The 24045-nt window shown below is 36.4% G+C and overlaps 1 protein-coding gene across 1 annotated transcript; it reads left to right on the forward strand.

Moving 5' to 3' along the window:
- The first annotated feature begins 2566 nt into the window (after positions 1–2566).
- LOC127526626 (extracellular calcium-sensing receptor-like) lies at positions 2567–16861 on the forward strand. Its single transcript, XM_051922539.1, has 7 exons — positions 2567–2849; positions 5273–5483; positions 6741–7038; positions 7318–8127; positions 8217–8444; positions 14081–14204; positions 15841–16861. The coding sequence occupies exons 1-7, from the start codon at positions 2567–2569 to the stop codon at positions 16752–16754; spliced, it is 2868 nt and encodes a 955-aa protein (XP_051778499.1). The 3' UTR covers positions 16755–16861.
- Positions 16862–24045: the final 7184 nt, after the last annotated feature.

The following is a 24045-nucleotide window of genomic DNA, read 5'->3' on the forward strand; positions in this document are numbered from 1 at the left end:
CAAACCAGTATATTAATTTTATTAGACCTCAGTGCAGCATTTGACACCGTCAGACATGACATTCTACTGTCCAAAATGGAGAACATGCTGGGTATCTCTGGCACTGCCCTCCAGTGGTTCAAGTCTTATCTGACTGATAGGCAAGAGTTTGTTAGTCTTGGCAACTGCAGCTCCAGCTCTGCGCCAGTCACACAAGGAGTTTCTCAGGGCTCTGTCCTCGGCCCTCTTCTCTTCTGTATTTATATGCTTCCCCTTGGCCATATTATATGTAGCTATGGACTGGGTTATCATTTTTATGTAGACGATTCTCAGCTCACAACCTGCCTCAGTGAAATTAATACCTGGATGGAGTAGAACTCTTTAAAATTAAATTGCAACAAAACTGACCTCCTGCAAATTGGGACTAAAGTGCAACTTAATAAAATGAGCTCCTTTCCAGTCCATCTTGGCGGTGATCTCATCAGACCTGTCTCTACTGCTTGGTGTCATTTTTGATTCCTCCCTTTCTTATTCCGCCCACATAAACCACATTCTTACTTTCACCTCCATAACATATCCCATGTTCGCTCCTTCCTCTCCTTTTTCTAATGCTGAGAAACTTGTCCATGCTTTTATCACATCCCACATCGATTATTGTAACTAGTTGCTGGAAGGTGCCCCTTCTAATCTTATATTTCAGCTCCAGCTTATTCAGAGCTTGGCTGCAAGAGTCCTTACATGGACCAGCAGCAGCGAACACATCACACCCATCCTGCTCCGTCTTCACTGGCTCCCTGTGTCTTACAGAATCAAATATAAAATCCTACTAATAACCTACAAAGCCTTAAATGACCTTGCGCCAAACTACATCAGTGACCTTCTCCATCACTATGTACTTGTCCACCCACTAAGGTCCTCTGATTCTGGCACTCTTGTTGTGCCCCACACTAATCTACACTCCATGGGTGACAGGAGTAGAACCCAGACTCTGGAATGACCTACCGAAATTATTCAGGTCAGCTGACTCCATGAATTCTTTTAAAAAACAATTCAAAACTCATCGGTTCAGGAAGGCTTTTAGCTCTACTTGACTTTACTACCCTTCTCTCAGTTTACCTTTATGTCAAGATGCTCATGTAACCTATGTGTGTGTGCTAAACCATCAATCATGTTGCCTGTTAGGCTTTTTTCTCTGAATTTACTGTCCTAATCTTCTTTATTTATTTATCTGGTTTGTACAATGCTATATACTGTATACCCTGCCGTTCTATCTTAAACTCTGTAAAGTGCCTTGAGCATGGGAAAGGTGCTATATAAATAAAATTTATTATTATTATTATTCATTGAGATTTGCTATTCAATCTAATAACAATTCTTTTGATTTGGCCCATAGCTTTGAAAGTGAAAAGTAATGGGTACAATGGCCTTAACTGTCATTAAATAACACTGTGGCTTGGTGGTCCTGAAATTTCACAGTCCAGCTTCTGACCAAAAAACTAAATTCTGATTAATGCTAGTAAGTTTAACTGCAATTGAGGTTTAAAGGCAGCTTTAGTCTGTAGCCTAATGATCTAAAAATCCAAAAGTCAGAAGTGGAGAAGCCTTAATAGTGGAAAGGTAAACAGTCCAAGGCAAAGATGGGTGAAAAAAAGAGGTAGAAAAAGAAATAGAAGATGAGAAGAACAACTTTTTGACATACAGAGAGTCAGGAAAGTGGGAAAGCTACACCATACAGGATTACTAACCTGAAAAATTAGGATTTTGCCTATTTGCAATTGTTTTTGTTATAGGTGTTCTTTTGCAATTTTCCTTTCTCTTTTGGCTTATTTTGATAAATAAATTTGCTTATTAAATGTGTTTTTGAATATTTAGCATTACTTTTACAATCAACTTCTTTTATTATTAATTATATTTTAACATGTGCATATGTATTATTTAGAATAGAACTGTTTTGTTTCAACTTTTCTGTATTTTTTTGATGCATGCTCCTATTTTGGAATGCTGAGGCATATAATGACAATATACAATATGTAGATCAAACTGTATTTATATTTGTGTTTCAAATGAGGAACAATTTAAGTAAACAATACCCAGGGAAAAACTACAGAAACAGGAATAATGTGCAAACTCTCTACATAGGCAGTGTCCCGACATAGCATCTAAATTTAGTTTTTTATGCAATACATTTTTTACCACATGCAGTTTAATTTAGGTTTTGTTTTTTTCTGAAAATCACAGTGCTAATTAAAGAGACTGCTTTTAACACTGGAAAAACATGTAAGCTAAATTAACATGTGTGCCCATTCTTTCACACTAAAAGATTGGATTGGTTGCGTGCATAGTCACAGCAGCTCACGGCTCTCCTTTTCAGTGCTTTTTTGTTGTTGTTTTTGTACTTTTTTCTTGCTTAGTTGTGCAATATCGGTTCTGTGAACATCCACTACACCCGTCAAAACCTTACAGACATCGGTGTCCAGAGCCAGACATCTGTTTCGAGTGTTTTTCATCACACACGCAACATCCCAGATAACATAGCGAGACCAGCAGGCTCTCCGTGGATTGTTGTTGGGTCTAGGAGACAGCGCAGATGGAGGATGGAAAGGAAGCAGAAGTGGGCCACAGATCCGGTGTTATGCTAAGGCTAAAGAAACAACCACACCAGCCACTTCTACCGAGCTTGTATCTCACCAATGCCAGATCCCTGGTGCATAAAACGGATGACTTTGAATTACAACTCGCTGGAAATCACTATGTTCGTGACTGCTGTGTTTTGATTATCACTGAAACCTGGCTTCACCCGGGGATACACGATGCTAGCATACAGCTAGCAGGTCGCACTTTGCTCTGCTGGGACAGGACAAAGGAATCCAGTAAGAGCAGAGGAGGGGGGCTCTGTATTTACGTGCATGAGAACTGGTGCAACAACGGGACAATTATAGACAAACACTGTTCCCCTGATCTTGAGTACATGTCTGTAAGATGCCGGCCTTTTTTTCTACTGAGAGAGCTAACAGTAGTGATTGTCATGGCTGTGTACATTTCACCCAACGCCAATGTAAACACGGCGCTCTCTCTCCTGCTGAACACCATTAAATGAACAACAGAGAGCCCACCCTGACGGTGCTCATATAATTGCAGGAGACTTTAACAAGGCCAACTTGAAGACTGTACTCCCGAAATGTAGTACTCACTCTGGACCATGTTTACTCCAACATCAAGCACGTGTACAAAGCCATACCTCTCCCCGAACTCGGCCAGTCTGACTATCTTTCTCTCCTGCTCTCCCCAGTCTACACCCCCCTCAGACGCAGTGCCAGGTCCACCATAAAGACTGTTACAACCTGGCCTGAAAATGCACTCTCCAAACTACAGGATTGCTTTGAACAGACAGACTGGGACATATTTGAACACCAAGAGATGGAAACATTCACAGGAACGGTACTGGACTATATCAGGTTCTGCATCGGAAATGTGACTGTGGACAAAAACATTCCGGTTTTCCCAAACCAGAAACCCTGGATGACCAGCCAGGTCCGTACACTCCTCAGAGCCCGCAATGCTGCCTTCAGATCAGGTGACAGAGCTCTGTATAGGGCTGCCCGAGCTGCTCTGAAAAGTGGAATTAAAAAAGCCAAGATGGACCATAAGAGGAGCATAGAGTCCTACCTGCCCAGCCACAATACACGGGAGGTGTGGTAGGGAATACAAAACATCACAAACATTTCAATTTCAATACAATCATTCCTGACATTCTCATCACCAAACTGGTCACTCTTGGCCTCCCCTCTCTCGCATGTGTCTGGATAAAAGACATTCTTACCAACCGGCTCCAGACTGTGAGACTCGGCCCCCACTTCTCCTCCATTCGCACACTGAACACCGGTACCCCACAAGGCTGTGCTGAGCCCCCTCTTGTACTGTCTCTATACCCACGACTGCAGTCCGGCCCACAACAATAACCTCATTGTCAAGTTTGCTGACGACACTACAGTGGTTGGACTCATCTCAAAGGGAGACAAGGCAGCTTACAGAGAGGAGGTCCTGAAGTTGGCAGCCTGGTGTTCAAAGAACAATCTGGCTTTGAACACCAGGAAAACCAAGGAGATCGTTGTCGACTTCAGGAGGCACAGCACCAACTTAGCCCCCCTTTACATCAACGGCGAGTGTGTGGAGAGGGTCGATACCTTCTGGTTTCTCTGCGTCTTTATCTCCACTGACATCTCCTGGACAGATATCATTATAGCAGTCATCAAGAAGTCTCAGCAGCGGTTACACTTCCTGAGGCTCCTCAGAAAGCACAACCTGGACTCCAACCTGCTACTGACCTTCTACCGCTTGTCCATCGAGAGCCTGCTGATGTACTGTATCACAGTATGGTATGGCAAATGCACCATGGCAGACAGGGAGAGGCTTCAGAGAGTAGAAAAGGCAGCACAGAAGATCATCTGCTGCCCTCTCCCCTCCCTGATGGACAGTTACACCTCCCACTGCCTCAGCAGAGTAAAAAACATCATCAAGGACAGCTCCCACCCTGGCTCTGATCTGTTTGACCTGTTGCCCTCAGGGAGGCGCTACAGGTGCATCACAACAAGGACAAACAGACTCAAGAACAGTTTTTTCCCAAAAGCCATAACCAATCTAAACTCACACATGCACTGACTACACAGTCTAACCCCCCAACCCCTGGACTTCCTTCTATCCATCAACTGTGCAATATCCAATATCTAAATGGTATTGATAATAACTGTTCAATATCTGTATACTGTACAATATCATTACTTTCAGAGTCCAACATCCACTACTCACTGCACATGATCATCATTATTGTACAATATTTAAATAATGTGCAATAACCCAATAGTGCAATAGTTATTTATTCTTTCCATATGTATATAGCGTTGCAGAACTTTTTTTTGCAACTTTTTGCGCCATTTGTTTATTTGTTTGTTGTGTTCTATATATATGTCTGCACTGGAGATGCTGCTTTTAATCTCATTGTACATGTGCATAGTGACAATAAAAGGCATTCTATTCTATTCTATTTAAATTATTAAAACATATACTGGCAAATAATAATGATAAGGGAAATATAGCTTACTTGTTTTTAAAGACAGTTCTACAATGTTTTCACCTATATAATATGCCATTAATTAGATTTTTTTAGAAGACTGGAAGTTTCCTCTGGAGAATAACTATCTCACTAGTAATAAGATGTTTACATATGAAGTTCATTTAGGCTAATGTTCATCTGAGCCCAATACTGTATATAGCCATCAAATTACATTGTATGCAGATTACAATTGTGAGATGCTGCTTGCACTAGCAATACTGTGGGTTGCTATCATAAGAGGAGAAGAGCCAAGCTGCCTCTTGTATGACAGTGCTGAAATGCCATTATTATCAAAAGATGGAGACATTATTCTTGTAGGCATTTTTAACATTCACAGCCATGACAATAATCTGCCTACATACAAATCCAAGCCTCCACCGACTGAATGCAAAGTGTAAGTAAAGATAATAATTTTTAAAGATGTTTATACTAAAGAAAATCCATGAATTTTAAAATATGATTATCTAATGCAATGTAAATATAATTTGTTTAGTTATTTGAGCTTAAAGACAGTATGTATTCATTATAAACTAAATATGATTCTATACATTTTCTAAATTTAGTATAAATTGTGTGAAATGTGTACAGATATTTGGACTGATATCAGTATTCCTCACTTTACCAAGTGCAATATGCAAATTCATCAGATACTGTAGATATTACAGAACTCTTTGTTTATTATGTACTACAGGTAGATGAAGTTTAGACTTTTAATCACAGAAAGTCCTTGTAAACAATTAATAATTTTACTATATTTTTCTTTTATGTACTTTAAATAAAATAACAGCTTTTTACTACCAATTGATTTGTCTAAATTTCTATTGAATTTTAAGCACAGTATCAAATTCTCACGATTAATTAATTATATAATTTTGTATATTTTATTTTTGATTCTCTTGACTACTACAAATTAACAGTGAATTCAGTGTAATGAACCAATGCTGTAAACTTGGTAGGCTGTAATGCTGTATATTAAATTGATCCCAATTAAATAATAAATAATTAAAGATAATTTAAAACTGATACAGAACATCTTTACTATTATAATTTAAATTGTTATTTAAATCTTCTAGATTTATTTGTTTCTTAATTTATTTTCATTGTGTCCTCTCTTACTAAAGAAGAAGACAAACGTAGATATTACAGTTTTTAAGGTGGTGAATCCATACAGTGTGATGCTAATATTTTATAACATATGTTTTGTTTAAACTAATATAAAAATCAACTAGTATTCTTAATACACCAAACCAAGTTCACAGGATTATAGAACAATGTCAGATATAAAAATTGAACAGTACAATATAAAGTAAACAGTTAAGAAAGATGATCTAAGTTTATTCAAAATAAATTATACTAATGGAAATTATTTGATATTTGCAAGATTAATGTTAGCAAAAACACAATTATGTGAATCATTTAAATTTATTCTTTATTATCATTTTTTTTACTCCTTGTTGCAACAAAAGTATTACACATTGCCATAACAAAATAAAGAGTCTAATCATGAATGCAATCAATGTGACATATCAGATTATACTTTTTAAAGAGGTAATTCAATAAAAGTTTGATTTATACTATCAATTTTAAGATTAGTATAAAGGAAAAGTTAATCAAATGTAACTTTCTTTCTTTTCTGCTTCCTCTTTGGCAGTTTCAATGAACGAGAATATCAAAATGCCAGAACTATGATTTTTGCTATAGAAGAAATTAACAATAAGAACAATTTACTACCGAATATTACTGTGGGATACAAAATATATGATGCCTGCTCATCTGTACAGTTATCCATTAAGAAAGTGTTAGCTCCACTAAATGACCCTGCAGACAGAAAGCCTACTAATAGTTCCTGTAGCATCAAGCAATCATCTGTTCTTGCTGTAATTGGGATGTCTTCCACAACATATACACAAGCAGTTTCTTCAATAGCCCAGGCTTTTATAATTCCACAGGTAAGAAATATGAGATTCTTCCTTTTGAAAAACACAAATGGTTCAGATCAGAGCAACATGTTGGTTTCATTAATTAATAATGATCATTTAAATGCCCTCTTCCTTCCACTATGAATTAATTTTACAATGGAAAATCATGCAATTACAGAATATCAAAAAAGTACAATTAAAGGAAAAAAACTGTTATTGTATTTTCAGAAAAAAATAACAATGTTGAGGCATACAGTACTGCTAATTTGATGAAACAGTATATTTATGTTTTTTAATTCTCTCTTTTAGATAACTTATTTTTCTACTTGTTCCTGTCTCAGTGACAAAACAAAGTATCCAACATTATTAAGAACAGTCCCGAGTGATTATTATCAAAGTAAAGCCCTAGCCCAGCTTGTTAAACACTATGGATGGAATTGGGTTGGGACTGTAAGAACAGACAATGATTATGGCAACGATGCTATGGCAGCATTTGCACAAGCTGCTCAGGAAGAGGGCATTTGTATCGAATATTCTGCTGTCATATTCACTGTGATGACAAGGCAAAAATACATTAACATTATACGACTTATCAAAGAGTCTTCTGCTAAAGTTGTCATTGCATTTGTAAATGCTGTAACTATGAAAACATTTGTTGAAGAATTACTTCTAGAAAATGCAACTGGATTACAGTGGATAGGAGATTTAAGCTGGATGACAAAGCGGCTCCCTGCAAAAGAAGAATATTACAGAATTTTAGGAGGTGCCATCGGAATGGCGCTGACCAATGCTGAAATTCCTGGTTTAAGAGACTACCTTGTAAATATTAACCCTTTAACAAACCCTGAAGATGTTCTACTGAAAGAATTTTGGGAAGGAACGTTTAACTGCACTTTGACATCCAAAGATGAGAGTAGAAATAAATGCATAGGATCTGAGAATTTAAGAGATGTAAAAACAGAATACACTGATGAGCATGAATTTAGAGTTCCAAGCTGTACATACAAAGCAGTGTATGCTGTAGCACATGCATTACACAATCTTCACAATTGCAAGGATGGCCAAGGACCATTCATCAATAAAACGTGTGCAAACAAAATGAATCCAGCATCATGGCAGGTGCTGTGTGTTTTTCTGTGTTATTCTTGTTTATAGGAATGCTTGTCATTTATAAAATTCTTAGGGCTTAACATTTTATTTTATTTCAGCTTCTACAATACCTAAAAGCAGTAAATTTTACTACGATTTATGGAGATAAAGTTTATTTTGATATAAACGGTGACACTGACCAAAAGTATGAAGTGGTAAATTGGCAAATGGGTGAAGGAGGTCTCATAAAGTTTGTAACAGTTGGCTTGTATGATTCATCTATGCCAGAAGGAAGGCGCATTAAAATGAATAATGTCAGCATCATTTGGGCAGGAGATAGAAAACAGGTAAGATAAGAAATCTTCTAACTCATTTTTCATATCTTCTTTTGATTAATCTGTTATCAAAGACACACAATATTTGAGTAATCACCAGAAGACCAATTCTGCTATATTTATAATCAATAAAATTCATCCCAATGTTAAGCAATTTGTTGTGGGGATATTTTCACTGTTATTTTGTGATTAATGATTTGTTAAATTGCCACAATTAAACACTCATGACATCACTATATGGTGACATCATAATGTACATGCTATATAATATGGCGTCACCCATTAACATGTGTATGATTTTTAAGAACAAAAAACATGAACACTCTGCAATTATTCCTTTTTTTCCTAAGTCCAATCTTTGCAAGATTGCTTAAAAGTTTTTAGTTTACTTTGGTAAAATTCCTTTTTATTTGAAATAGACTAGAGGCCAGTTTCTCAAGACCCTTGCACTAGTGAGAAGAGCTTGTGAGATCCTCACTGGCTTTCTCAAAGAGTGACAGACACGGTCAGGCATGAGAATTACTGCATCCAGTGGTGGTTAGAAGCTTTCAAACAACTGAGTCAATTTAGTTCAAATTGTCGGTAAATGGATTATTGCCATTTTCTACATGCTGTGTTCTTAAAACACTGAAACATTCAGCAAATGAGACAAAGACACAATACAAAAGTGTATAAAATACGAAGTAATGGAAATATATTTAGAGTATGAAAGAAAAGGCAGCGCTGCTGCCTCGCAGTTAGGAGACCCAGGTTCGCCTCCCGGGTCCTCCCTGCGTGGAGTTTGCATGTTCTCCCCGTGTCTGCGTGGGTTTCCTCTGGGTACTTTGGTTTCCTCCCACAGTCCAAAGACATGCAGGTTAGGTGCATTGGCGATCCTAAATTGTCCCTAGTGTGTGCTTGGTGTGTGTGTGTGTATGTGTGTTTGTGTCCTAGGGTGGGCTGGCGCCCTGCCCAGGGTGTGTTTCCTGCCTTGCGTCCTGTATTGGCTTGGATTGGCTCCAGCAGACCCCCGTGACCCTGTAGTTAGGATATAGCGGGTTGGATAATGGATGGATGGATGGAAGACAAAGCAATGCTATCAGTATTGTTTAAAAAAACAGGACATTTAAATTACATCTTTTGCTAGAAGGAAAACAAGACAGCAGTGCGCCCTGAAATTCCTGGTAAATCTAACATGCCCTACTAGCATTTTTCTTTTATTCTTAAATTATTCTTATCAAAATTATGTTCCATTTACTAAGAATGGGTACTTTCTTAGTAAGAACTTTAGTGTGTGCAGTGCCCTATCAGCCACTGCACCATATTGTAGAATTATATTTCACAGATAAACTGTTAATTTGAATGCTTTATTTATTAATTACAGATTTGTACATTTAATATTGGACTGTTACGTCAAACTTGTGTTTTAAGTTTTTTGTATTTCAAATGGCTGTGTCAGGGATGCAGAGGAATAAAGGAGACTTAGTGTCTACAGAATGTCAAAAGAGACAAAACCATCCTGAGAATCCGGCCATAAAAAAATTGTGCAATTGTGATTGCGCATGTGTAAAAATGTGTGTGAGAAACAGAGAGCGTATATTAGAGTTATGATCAATCAAGCATTTCAAGAGCAGTACTTAAAACGTTTACAAAATAATGCACCTCTTCTCAAATCCAATGGCCTGAGTAAGTTGTCACTTGCAAGTCCTGGGAAACATTCCGGCTTGATTCACTCACGATGATGGTGATACCTCTCCAGTGTGTGATGTTAGGTAGCGCCAAAAAATGAAAATATGCTGGCAACATGCAAGGTACAGAAAATTTCATTGGAGCTGCATGAAAGGAACTACAGAAGTTTGTGTTTCAAATGTATTAGTCAAAAGTCAAAGTCAAAGTGAACTTTATTGTCATCTCAGCCATATACAAGTATACAGATAGACGAAATTGCGAAGCTCAGGGTCCACAGTGTTATCAGCCGAACAATGCCATAATAAAATCACAAAAAATGAAGACCAGTCAACATATTATTTTGTCTTTCAGTACAACTACTATAGTAGAGTAATAAAAGATATTCCAACATAGATTCGCCTCCAAAAAGAAGACACAGAAACCTGAATATATCTTTTGTTGAGATACTACCAGTTAACCAGGTCTTATGTCTACCTTTTCATTTCTTTTTGAATGATTAATTCAGCAGGCAAATTTTGACTCAAATATTTATTTTTCAGTTGCTTTTGTCTTTTTTTAATGCCAAATTGGTAATTTATATTGTGCTTAAAAAATCATCGTCGTACATGATAATGTTGATGACAACACTGTCACTCAGACTTTAAGTTATGTCATGAAAAACTCAAACAACGGTTGCCTAAACTGGCTTTTTTATCCAAGCCAAAGGCTGAATTAAAATGTTCTGGCTGCACATAAACACATCCATAAAGGTATACCAGAACACTGTGTGGTTGAAGGGTCTGACCAAGCATCTTGAAAACAGGCTAGCAACAGCAGATACAAAGACAATTGTTCAAACTCCAAAAAGTAATATTTTTCTATGTAATAAATTTTGATAATCATATCATGGAAATGCGAACATCTGATAAGTTTTCTAATACAAATTTTAATTTATAATGCAAATGCAAATTATTGAGACAAGTTCACTACATGCTTAATTTTTGCAAAACAGCACCAGCTGCTGGGAATGAGAGGGGTAGTGCCCCACTTGTTCCTAATGTAGAAACATGCAGGTTAGCACTTCACCAGGAAAACAGAAATAAAAAATAGGGCTGCAAACAATAAATCATTTATTTCCCTTGTTGCTCCCTCTGTATTGATCTCCATGGTCATTGTACACAAGTTAACAGTTAGGTAATATTATTTTTCTTAAAATTTTCTTGGTTAATAATTACAACATGCAGGTCTTTTACCTGCAATTGAGGTGGCCAATTTACCACTGGACTCTGGAATGAGATTTGTTCTACTGCAGGAATCAAACTTCAGTTCAGTTCTATCATCTAAAAGGTAATGAGCAAACAGAAAGAACCAATCTGGTATTAGATCGTTATTTAAGTTGCTTTCTTAATACCTTCCTCTTGAACTGCAGCACCTTGCACACTATAATGCTAGTTTCCCATAATTTGTTTAAACATCATTTTGCAAAAATATGCTCAAATGAACTTCTGTTTGATTTTAAATTTCTATACCAAATTTTGGAATCTCTACTACCAGTAATTGAAGTGTTGCTTCTTTTTTTTTTTTTTTTTTTTTAAAATGTCTAAAGCACGTTTGGGTAAAGGCTCAGAGTCATCTCTTATTTTCTAAGAATGAAAATGTTTCGTTAATTGTCATTGTTTTGTTCCATTTCACTTTAAAATTGTATTGGTTATTTATTGGCTGTTACAAAAATGTAAAACATGTCAACACTATCTCTTTTAAATTGGTTTTACATATCCATTTTAAAATTTATCCTCAATTTTTACATCTGAAGCCTGTGTTTACTTGCTTATTCCACATTACTAAGTCAAAGCTCCCTCTTCTTGGTTTTATTAATGGAGGTCCTGAATTTGACATTCAGAGGATACATTTTGTGACATAGGATCACATATATTTAGTATTTACTTCATTGGTGGGACTATGGTCCTAAAAAGTTGCATGTGGATTTGTGAAACTGACATTCATGCTTCACTATTATATTAACAGTTTTCATAAATGTCCTAGTCTCGGCAGTCATGAGCGTAGCCCATGCCTCAAGAAGAGGGTAATGTTAAAATTATTGTGTTACTTTTTTTTTCTTTAACAATTTTTAATGTTGTTTTATATTTTCACTGTTAGTTTGGGATTCCTGATGGTCTCTAGTTTTGCCATAGGGTAAACATGATGTCATTACATTCACGCTATGTAGCATGGTGGCTCTCATTAATAGATGTCTTGTTTTTAACACTGAAGAAAATCCAAATTCTATGAACAAATTTATTTTCCTTAAGACTCTCTTTCCAAAATTACCAAGTCTTTGTTTCTGGATGATAAACGATTCACTCGTGCTCTTCTCATTAGCCTCTCACCAAGCTCTTTTGGCTGTTTTTCGAAGATTTAAGAAGCTCACAACAGGGAAACAAAGCTGTTTCTTGAAAAAAAAATTCCTTTCAAAGGTGTGATCACTTAAAGGTTTGATTTGAGTAGCATTTTAAAATAGGGACTCAATTTGAAGCAATGGAAATTAATTTCTGACATAATTAGGGTTTTCCAAATTTCAATATAAGTAATACTGTAATAAATGAAGAACACAAGAAATGTATCTGAAAAATAAAGCCCAATTTCTAGATGCAAAATCTGAATGGCAAGAAAAATAAAAAAACTTAGTTTTAAAACATTTCTAAAAGTATATAAATTATTATTGTGTCATAAAGGCAATAATTGGAACATGCAATGTCTAGTGACAGAAGTTGAAAAGTCTTGGGATACCTTACCAATGAGTGGTAAAGGTATTCAGGCAAGGTCAGTAAGATGCTGGCAATTGTATAAATGACAGATTAGTCATTATGGCAGACTGATTAGTTGGCATCAGACAAAAGAAAGAAAGAAAAGAAAAGGAGAATGACTATATCAGGGTGGTCACATGCTGTATTTTTGGAGAATACTATAGGGCACCACCTGACTGAAAAAAAAGTTTGGATGCATCTTGTGTAGCTTCTGGACACTCCTCCCACAATATTCACCTTGTGTCACCAAGGGCGCTACTAAGAGAGCCCCTTGCTTTACGGTGGTTCTACCTGACCCAAAAGTACTTCCTGGTGTAAAATGTTATGGTACTCCTGGGTCCAGCATAAAAGGAGATAACCTCACATCACTCTGGGAGTCAGAGTTGGAAAGAGGTGGATAAAGCTTGCCTGAAAGGAGCTGAAGAAGGAATGAGAGAAGGACTTGTGTTATAGAAGGAGAAGCCAGTCTAAAAGTACTATATAAGGCTAACTTTGAATCCAGGACTTGTGTCTGGCACACATGTGTCTAGCGTTTGAGGTCTGAAATACTCTATTAAAGGCCATAAGGAATAGACTGCATATGCAAGGAGAACAGTGTATCAGGAAAAATACAATAAAAATTAACGTCACAGCTCAGATGCTGTGCTAAACATATAACCAGATTCTTCTTTTTTTAGAAGTGTCTGTTAGTTTTTTTTCTCAGATATTATTTTTTCAAACTATTCTTAAACTGTGCAAAATACTCAGGATTGTTTAGATTACTCCCAAATATCTATCTACTGTATATACAGTCTGCGGTGGGTTGGCACCCTGCCCAGGATTGGTTCCTGCCTTGTGCCCTGTGTTGGCTGGGATTGGCTCCAGCAGACCCCCGTGACCCTGTGTTCGGATTCAGCGGGTTGGAAAATGGATGGATGGATGGATGGATGTATATACAGTATATTTAATGATATGTGCTATATATCTGACTACAATACTTGGGTAACCTTTGAATGCATTATTACTTTTGAACAGAAAACAGGGTTAAAACTACCAAGCACAGTGTTTTGTTTAATTAGAATAACAACAGTATTTACCATAAATTAATAAAACATGATTCGTTTGCTCTTAGCAATGAAACAGCCCTTTTGATTTTTTTATTCTTAGTCTGTAAAATGGCTGTTCCATTAATGTAACTGTGCTTGTGTTGTTTATAAGGTACCTAAATCGGTATGCACCGAAAGCTGCAAGCCAGGAGCTCGCAAGGCAATTAGAAATGGACAACTTATTTGCTGTTTTGACTGCGTACCTTGTGCAGAAGGTGAAATAAGTAACACAACAAGTAAGGAAAAAAACTTATGTAGTTTTATTTTTCATTTATGACAAATCAATATTTTATACAATTATATTCACAAAATGATAAGTGCATTGTTCTCAATTGATTGAACAGTCATAATATATATCAAAATCTTATTTTTTTACCTATTTGATTTAATTGAACTGCTATAATTTTGTGTTGTGTTTTTCATACACTGTTGGCAATGCTTTTAAAATGGGAAATGCAGCTTAATTCTTGAAGTTTCATCTGTCTGTCCATCCATTTTCTGAACCCACTTATCATAAGACATTAACCCACCATATATCTCACACACTTAGAAACATGCCCAGTTAATCACACAAGGCTAATATTTACCAGTCAATCTAATAACAATTATTTTGATTTGGGAATAACTTTGAAAGTGAAAATTTATGGGAACAATGCCCTCAGGTGCCACTAGGTGACACTGTGACTTGGTGGTCCTGAGATTTTGGTCCTGCTACTGGCCAAAAAAGTGATTCTTGTTGATCCTATTAAGTGAAACCCCAGTTGAGGTTTAAAGGCAGCTTTTTGTCATTAGCCTAATGATCCAAGAATCCGAATGTCGGAAGTAGTGAAGCTTTCACTAGTGGAAAGGCTGACAGGCCAAGGGAAAGATGGGGGGATAAAAGGAGGAAATAGAAGGTGAGAAGGACAACATTTTGAGGTAATTTTTTGAGTCAGGAAAGTGAGAAAGCTACACCATACGAAAGACAGAGTTTTCAAAAAATAAAATACAATAATACGGATGGAAATGCTGTACAAATATAAAAGTATGGTAAGTATTTTGGGTAGTGATATACTGTACTGTACATATCAGTTTTTAAAAGTTGTATATATGATGGATTTAAACTCAGCATCAGTAATATATGATATTAATACTGTATAATATATACAGTACTATACTGATACTGTATATAATATGCACAATGGTATGATCTGGAACTTCATTTGTGTTAGTAGCTGCATCAATTATTTGAACCTATAGTGTAATTGAAGATGCACAATATTGCAGTTGAGCAAAAAAGGAAATTTTCTGCAGAAAACTGCATTTACTATCGTATACAAAATTAAAACCAGATACCAATTTCAGTATTTGTATGCTTTTTTACATTATCCATTTTTAGTAATTGTGGAAAAGGATTCAACGTTTAATATTCATAATTTACTTTATAATATAGCAGAATTAAGTGGCATAATAGCACTTCCTGAATCAGAAAACAATGTGGTAAGAGTAATATTTGATTTTCAATACTAATTTATCAATTTGTTTATTTATACTAATTTTTAAATCATATTAACGTGAATGCATCAAGGCGATTAGCACTATTGTTTCACAGCTCTCTATGTATTCTTTCCCTGTGTTTGTCCAATTTTTTCTTCCTTCATGTTTTCTTCTGATATTCTCAACATTTGTAGATATGATTAACTGGAGACTGTAAAATTTATCCCAAATAAGTATGGTTGCAAGTATGTGTTAGAAATTTTGGAATTATAGTAAGCAACAATCAAATTCCCAGCAGTCCATAAATGGAATAAGCAGATTTGGCTAATGTAGGGAAGAAAGGTTGGCTACTTTGAAATGCACATGTGTAATTGATTTTTTCTTCCTTTTTTACAGATGCAATTGATTGCTTTAGCTGCCCTTTGGATTATAATTCAAATTTAGAAAGAACTCTGTGTATCTTGAAGGACATTGAATTCCTGTCTTTCAAGGAGGTCATGGGCTCATTACTTGTCCTGTTTTCGTTACTAGGAACTTTCATGACCATATGTGTTTCAGTAATTTTCATCCTCTACCGTGATACTCCAGTTGTGAAAGCCAATAATTCAGAACTCAGTTTTCTTCTGCTGTTCTCCTTAATCCTGTGTTTTCTTTGTTCACTTCCTTTCATTGGTCAGCCATCAGACTGGTCATGTATGCTGAGACACATTGGTTTTGGGATCACCTTTGCACTTTGTATCTCTTGTATTCTGGCAAAAACAGTTGTGGTGTTGATGGCTTTCAGAGCTACACTACCAGGCAGTAATGTCATGAAGTGGTTTGGTCCTAGTCAGCAGAGAATGAGCGTTGCATCTTTCACATTAATTCAGGTTTTAATTTGCATGTTTTGGCTATTATTTTCACCTCCCATTCCTCATAAAAATTTTAAATCATATAAAGAAAAAATAATCTTAGAGTGTGAAGTAGGGTCTGTGCTAGCATTTTGTGCTGTGCTCGGTTACATTGGATTTCTTTCTGCAGTGTGCTTCATCCTTGCTTTTCTTGCTCGCAAACTTCCCGACAACTTCAATGAAGCTCAGCTTATTACTTTCAGCATGCTGATATTCTGCTCAGTCTGGATCACTTTCATCCCAGCTTATATCAGTTCACCTGGCAAATACACCGTAGCAGTTGAAATATTTGCAATACTGGCTTCTAGTTTTGGATTACTCTTTTGCATATTTGTTCCCAAATGTTATGTCATATTATTAAAGCCTGAGCAAAACAATCGAAAGTATCTAATGGGAAAAATGCCTTCAAAATCACTTTAGGAAAAATATAATTTTCAGTACATTCTCTTTTTGTGGATAAAAGCAAAAAAGAAAAAAAAACATAAAGGAAAGTATTCTTGTTCACTGACAGTCATTTAAGTGCTGATTACTTCTGTAAATTTGCTAAACAGCATGTAACATTTAATAGTTTTTAAAGAATAAACCTTAATAGTTAAAATAAAGGAAAGGAACTGACCATGTGTTTTGGTGTAGCTATGGATTTTTTTACAACAAAAATGAAAACAGTACAGTATTATTGTTTCTGATGGGATTAAGGAAATACATCAGACTCATGGGATTTCTAAATCATACTTAACAGCATATTCCTTTTTCTGACCAGTACATCATTGCTACTCGAGAATTGATTATTTCTTTATAGATTGCCCACGATCAAATCTTGCAAGTATGACGCTATTCTTACCTCTGACTATGTCCCTGTGATCATGGAGCTCAAATCATTGTACCCCACATACTCATCTAGCAGCTGGCATCTTAACCCCCTGTTACTAGCTTACGAGAACTGTGCAAAATTTATATCCAAGCAACTTGATTCTTTTTTAAAGACAAATGTATCCTCAGAGGTTTCTGAAAGAATATTCTAAAGGCTTTTTTAAGAGGACAGATTATCTCATATGTCTACCACAAAAATAAATCAGAATCCAAGAAGATCTCAGAGTTAATCAGTGAAATTAACAGAATAGATCAAGAACATGCCAGGGGCCTCATGTAAAAATGTTGCATACGCCTGTTTCCACGCTCACATTGCAATGTATAAAAACTAAACTTGGTGTAAAGCCACGCACATTTTCATGCCAAGTTAATCCCTTGCGTACGCAAGTTCTCCACTCGGTTTTGCAAACTGGTGGCATCAACCATCAAAGCAGTGCTACTGTTCCTGTGTGGTTTCTCTTTATGTTTTAGACTCACATCCCTGATGCAGCTTTATCAAATACACTGAAATTAACCACATATCGTTTATTAGTTTAAGACATCTGATGGAATCACAGCTCTACTGCAGATGATGTATCAAGAGAGGGGATAGAGCTTCTATCACACGCTGCCTCTGCCATGTCTAATTGAACTTCTCCCATTCTGCAAACGCTTCAGAGCCTTTCCTGTGCGGACCTCGTGGTTCAGAAACAGTTTCAGCTCAAGAGCACTAAACGCACTCAATCAGTCCATCAAGTGCTCCCGGTAGAACTGTCTATACTTACAAGTACAATTACCTCACTGTAAACTTGCATTACAGTTGTAATGTTACACAGACACTTATGCTTTCATATTGTATATCTTTCATTGCTTTTTTTATCATATTATTATTGTCGTTATTTTACCATTTTATAGGAAAATAAGTTTATGGAGAATTTGCATATTGAATCTCATTTACCATACAATAACAATAAAGTATTTAAATTCAATTGAGATTGTGTATTTACAGATGATGACAACTGGCTTCTAAGTCGATTTAGATTTCCAGGCGCACTCTTTGTGGAGCTCTTGATATCACTTTAAAGATGAAATGCATTAAAGTATATATATATATGCTACATTATACAGATACATTTTAAACTTCATGTTAGGATATAGCGGATTAGATAATGACTAACTGACTAAATAATGTATATTGTTAATAATTAAATATGCCAGGACTCAGTGGCGCAGCGTCAGCGATGAGCTGGCGTTCTGATCAAGGATTGTTACTGCCTTGCTCTGTAGGCTTGCTGGGGCTGGCGCGACCCTAGATGGATAGATGGATGGAATAATTAAACATGTACTATGAAGATATTTCAGTGTTTCAACGGTTTTGAAGAATCAGTGTTCTAAGTTTACAGATGGCTTGACATTTATTAAAGAGCTGATTGTTTGGCAATTGGTTATTTGGAGAAAGAAAAGGAAGGACAGGAATCTGGGATTAGTACATTTGAAAGAGACAGTACTGCTGCAATAAATTATTTTATTGAGGGTCGTGCACGGGGCAGCAAGCATCTTGTGGGAGGGAGGAACAATCTCTGGAAAGGGCACCAGCTCGTTGCTACCACTGCGCCAACGTGCCTCAATGTTTTATACAGTACATGCTTTCATTTCTATCATAATGAAAATGATATCAGGTTTACATCTTAGTATTTAAATTGTTCAGAGTGCTGTAACATCATGAATGTAATGTATTCTGTGTCCTGTCGGTGTAAGAGAAAGCCCGTTTAAGAAGCATGTATTGATTCACGTACCTAAGAGTACATAGCATATGGAAGCATTTAACGATCTACTTTAGTTACAAAGACATTTGAGAAACTATTAAATTAAATGATTTTAAGATGAAGTTTATGACATTCTACTTTAATGAAAAAATAAACTATGTGATTAAAATGGAAATTTCAACCTGTTTTTCACACGGTGTCCCAGTTTTTTTTCTTTTCTCTGTACCCTAATATGCTTCCATATGACACTTAGATTGGTGGACTACTACTACTCGCCTTTTCATGGCGCCTTTGATGTCTGACCACTTCTTATTTATTTGGGCACTGTGCAACTTTATGAACTTGAACTTTCAAGTTTCTCTGCCACTCTGTCACTCGATCAACTTCCTTTTGTTGTTTATATCACTGCTTAAACCAACAAATAGTATGTTTTGTCTTGCCTCTACTTGGTATTCGCTGAAATTCTTCTTTTTCCCCATACTTTTGCCATTGTCTTTTCACAGAATGCAAAACATAAGGGGCTATTTATATTGATTTGCATATTCAAAGAGACATATTTTGTGTTACTTTTCACGCTGACCGGGATTTATGGAGCAGAAGAACGTGGAAGTTAGTGTATGCACAGATTTATGCATCTGAATGTTTTTATGCGCACACACATTTCCGCTTTTGTCCATACGCCATGTTTTAGTGTGAATTCTACACATGGCGTTTTGCATGAGGCCCCAGGTCTCTAAATGAGGCACTTTTTGGAAAAGACTGGCTTTGTAATCAGAATTCAACCTTTTGACAACAAAAGAAACAGAACAACACATTTTTAAATCACAACATCATTACTGTGAACACGGAGAGAAGGCTAATAAGATCTTAACTCAACAAGCTGAACAAATCCACAAGCATGAAGTTTGCATGCAATATCAGTAATCACCAACAGAGACGAAGATAAAATCATTAACCATAAAAATATAATGCACACATTTAGAGACTACTGTAAGTCCTTATATTCTACTCCGCTTAAAGAATACAAGACACAATCTAATGTGTTTTTGATACATTATAGATACCAGAGGTATATTCTCTCAGTGCAGAAGAATTGAATAAATCAGAATTACTTGACATTGTAAAGTTCAGAGCGGGAAAGTGCCAGGTCCTGATGGCTTCCCAGCTACATTTTATTTTAAAAATTCAAATAAGTTAGCCCCTCTTTTATTAGCAACCTTTATAGAGGCCAGAGACAATAAAATTCTACCTCAAACTTTTCGCCAAGCATTAATTACCATTTTTTCCTAAGAAAAATAGGGACTTCTTACAATGTGCACCATATAGACCAATCTCACTAATGAATAATGATGTTAAGATTTTCTCCAAAGTTCTAGGATAAAGATAAAGAAAGTGCTCTCTTCAGTAATATCACAAGATCAAACCGGATTTATTAAAGGTAGACACTTAGCTTCCAATCTTCAACTCCTATTTAATGTAATATACTCATCCATAAAGTCTAACACTCTGGAGATCTTATTATCTTTGGATGGAGAAACAGCATTTGATATGGTTGAATGGGATTACCTATTCACCACATTGCATACATTTGGGTTTGGCCCAAACATATGTGCATGGATCAAATTACTGTATACCAGTACAGAAGCTTCAGTTTGCATTAACATTACTTCAGACTACCTCAGACTAGAATGCTGTACTAGAAATGGATTACCTTTCTCACCAATTCTATTAGCAATCGCCATTGGCTGTTCACTTTCAAAATGCATCAGAGATTAAGGGGATTTTGTGAGAAGCTGATATGGTACTGTATATATCAGACCCACAAAATTCTGTGCCTGTAGCCCTAACTGCACTAGCGGAATTTATAAAGATGTCTGGACTCAAAATTAATTTGAACAAAAGTGCCCCCCCAACCCCGAAAACAATTCTTAAACAAAAAATCATAAATGTATGTGTATTTTTAACAAACGCCTTTTGCATAAAAAGCAAGTAAAAAAAATGACGAGACTGAAAATTGCTTCTTGACATTTTTTTTCTTGATGAGAATTTTCCTGGGATTCCGGAGGGTACGTTTAACAGCGCATTTGGTTTTATGTGCTACTGCTATTACGGCGGATCAAAAATCCGTTGCACGTGCATGAGAAAAAACAAAAAATAAATTTGACATAGAAAGTACAGATGGAAAAATTTATTAAAGTTCCCTAATTACTTAACCCTCAAATTAACAAACAGTAACAAAGTATTTAAAGGACTGGCAATTGCCTCACTTTATATTAATGGTGTGAGACTTGTTCTTGTATCTGCCAGATTTTTAAGTCACCCCATATATAAGTAATATGCTATAGCATAAGATATTCTCAGAAATACACTTACTTTAATTTAATCTAAAATGCAACAAAATTAAATAGTGTATTTACCATCTTAACAGTCTTCGTCTGCCTATTCAAAGTAAGACACATTAGCATCCAATCAGTGCATGATTGTTTTGTTTTTTTTGTGGTGTCTCTTCGCACTTCAGGACAGGATTTTAACTTCATACCTGAAATGATATTTATGTTTACTGCATGGGAAGTGGATAACCATTACGAAGGAGTTTACTTACCATAAATACTGAGAAACACATTGATCATTTTAGTCTTTAATGATTCAGCATGTCAACCGCAGCGCAGATGGCATAACTCTAGCTTCTTTTCAGTTCAATCCTGTGGCATGCTGTTGGGCAGAAATAAATTCTTTTTTCTTTAATCTATTGCGGAAATCCACAGACGCGCTGTGAGTTGTATGTAACGTGGCCTTTATCTGGTGTGTAATCTCACTTCCCACCCTGTTCTGAAAATCCATTACTTCTGTGCTTTGCTTGACCTGGCGCTGCACCTGTGTAAAACTCCAAAACAAATAACCGAGAGAAAGTCTAATCCCAGTGGCACTTCCGCCTGGCGTTGTGCTTTTAAGCTAATGACTTAGATTCAATCGATTTTTCTTTAAATTTCTATTGTCTCAAATGAATATTTCTGGTAAACATAGCGTTGAAGGAAAGCAGTGCCATTCCGCAGTAATCCCACTGAGCTCCTGGACTTTTCGCAAGACGAAAGGAAGAGACGTCTGAGCTTCACAGTTGAGATCAGTCTTTAAAGCCCCGTCTTGAAAGTCCCGTCCTCCATCATGAGCTGTGGTGTGCGCTATAGCATGGCAGCTTCTTCCGTTATCACGCCTGAAAGAGATTCATGCAACACAATTCAATACAAACAATAGGGATGCATGAAAAATTGGTCGCATGACAAAAATAGAACCCAATTCAAACAAAAGGGGTACGTTTAAAAACAGTCGCACACAATTATTCAACCACCTGTTAATGCACACCAGCCGTGTCAAAAAAAAAAAGTAATCTACTTGTGTAGGTATTTATGGATGGGTGGCCCACATGTGTACAGGTGCCATGACATAACTAAGTAGCTAATTCAGAGTTTGCTCTCAGGCTGTGCCAGTTACACCTGCTCTTTTTTGTCTTCAGTGCATCAGACATCATCAGATGTTTAGAAAACACTAAAGACCAAATTTGAGGGGATGAGGGATGAAGACCAGAGTTTCAGCCATATCAGTAAACAGGTAACACTGAGTGTTTTAATATTATTGGCTACTCTTGTATGTTAAGCTACTTTGTTTGTATGAAAATGTGCTATATAAATAAATGTTGCCATCTACAAAAATTTCCAGATAACTTATCTATCATAGGCTGCATTAATAATGGAGATGAGTCACAGCACAGGAAGATCGTGGAGAACTTTGTCTTGTGGTGCAGGGACAACAACCTGCAACTCAATATCAGCAAGACAAAAGAACTGGTGGTAGGCTTCTAGCATGCCAAGAAGTCTCTGAGACCAGGCACCATTCAGGGGGAGGATGTGGAAGTGGTGCAGAGCTTCAAGTACCTGGGAATTCACACAAACAGAAAACCAGACTCTTTTGGCATTATAGTGACACTGTACAAGAAGGGGACACTGTATTTGGTAAGGAAACTCAGGTCTTATGATGTGTTCAACAAGCTGCAAGCTGCTGGAAATGTTCTACCAATCCAGAGTAGCATGTGTGGGATTCTATAGTGCAGCCTTCTGGGGAAGCAACCTGAGCTCAAAAGAAACATAGTGCCTGAACAAGCTTGTCAAGAAAGCATACACCATCAGAGAGCAAACCCAGGACACCTTGGAAGCTGTTATGGAAAAGAAGATGATGGCAAAATTGGATGCCATCATGAAAAACCCCTCTTTCACCTCTAGGAGATGCTGCCGTGGAGCTCTTTCAGCCAATGGCTCACTCCACCACAGTGTACTAAGATGTACCTCTAGAGGTCTTTTCTGCCCCCTGCTATCAGACAATTCAGTGCTTCCACCTGATGCACTTGTTGAGTTTATTTTTATTTATTTATGCACATAATTGATGTACAGGTGTCTGTAAACAGTAAATACATAACAATTTCATAGAACATTTATAAAGTTAGGAAGCAGGGTAATCCCAAAGTAACTATATACACATAATTCTTACTTTCCTTTTGTTTCTCAATGAGACAGTACAAGTATACATCATTGGCCTGTATGGGAAAAAGAAAAGATTTCACAATTGTAATGTATGTTATAGTAAGAAGAAAGGTGAAAACAGGAAAAGAAAGTTTTACATCATCAGTGAGTAGTTCCCATGTTTAGTCATGGCATACCAACATGGCTAAAGGTTTTTTACACTAAACAGTTTACCAAGTATCAAGCCAGTCTTACATTTAATTAATCTTACTTATTTAACTGTCCCTCTATTCTTAACTTAATTTGGTGAATCTGTATCAAGTTCTGCTTAGAAGAAAATTAGATAAAAATTGATATTTATTCTTACATACTAATGTCTCTTTCATTATTTCTTTACAATTCATTTTTCTGCTTTAACTTGCTTGTTTAATTGCATTTGAGTACTAGGATTTAAAAAGCATAGCAGGCATAAGTACAAATGACATCAAATTTAACATTACTCTGTTCTTTATTTAATATGGGGATTATTTATGTCATTGTATTCTAATGTGCATTTGCAGTGTTATTTGTACTTATTGATTGTGC

Source organism: Erpetoichthys calabaricus, chromosome 2 (genome assembly GCF_900747795.2).
Source record: "Erpetoichthys calabaricus chromosome 2, fErpCal1.3, whole genome shotgun sequence".
NCBI lineage: Eukaryota > Metazoa > Chordata > Cladistia > Polypteriformes > Polypteridae > Erpetoichthys > Erpetoichthys calabaricus.

Excerpts from the sequence above, each read along its gene's own strand:
- LOC127526626 (XM_051922539.1), top strand. The coding sequence starts at position 2,567 with ATGGAGGATGGAAAGGAAGCAGAAGTGGGCCACAGATCCGGTGTTATG. Across the intron at positions 5,484-6,740 it reads CCACCGACTGAATGCAAAGT|TTTCAATGAACGAGAATATC; the intron begins GTAAGTAAAGAT and ends CCTCTTTGGCAG. Across the intron at positions 8,128-8,216 it reads TGAATCCAGCATCATGGCAG|CTTCTACAATACCTAAAAGC; the intron begins GTGCTGTGTGTT and ends ATTTTATTTCAG.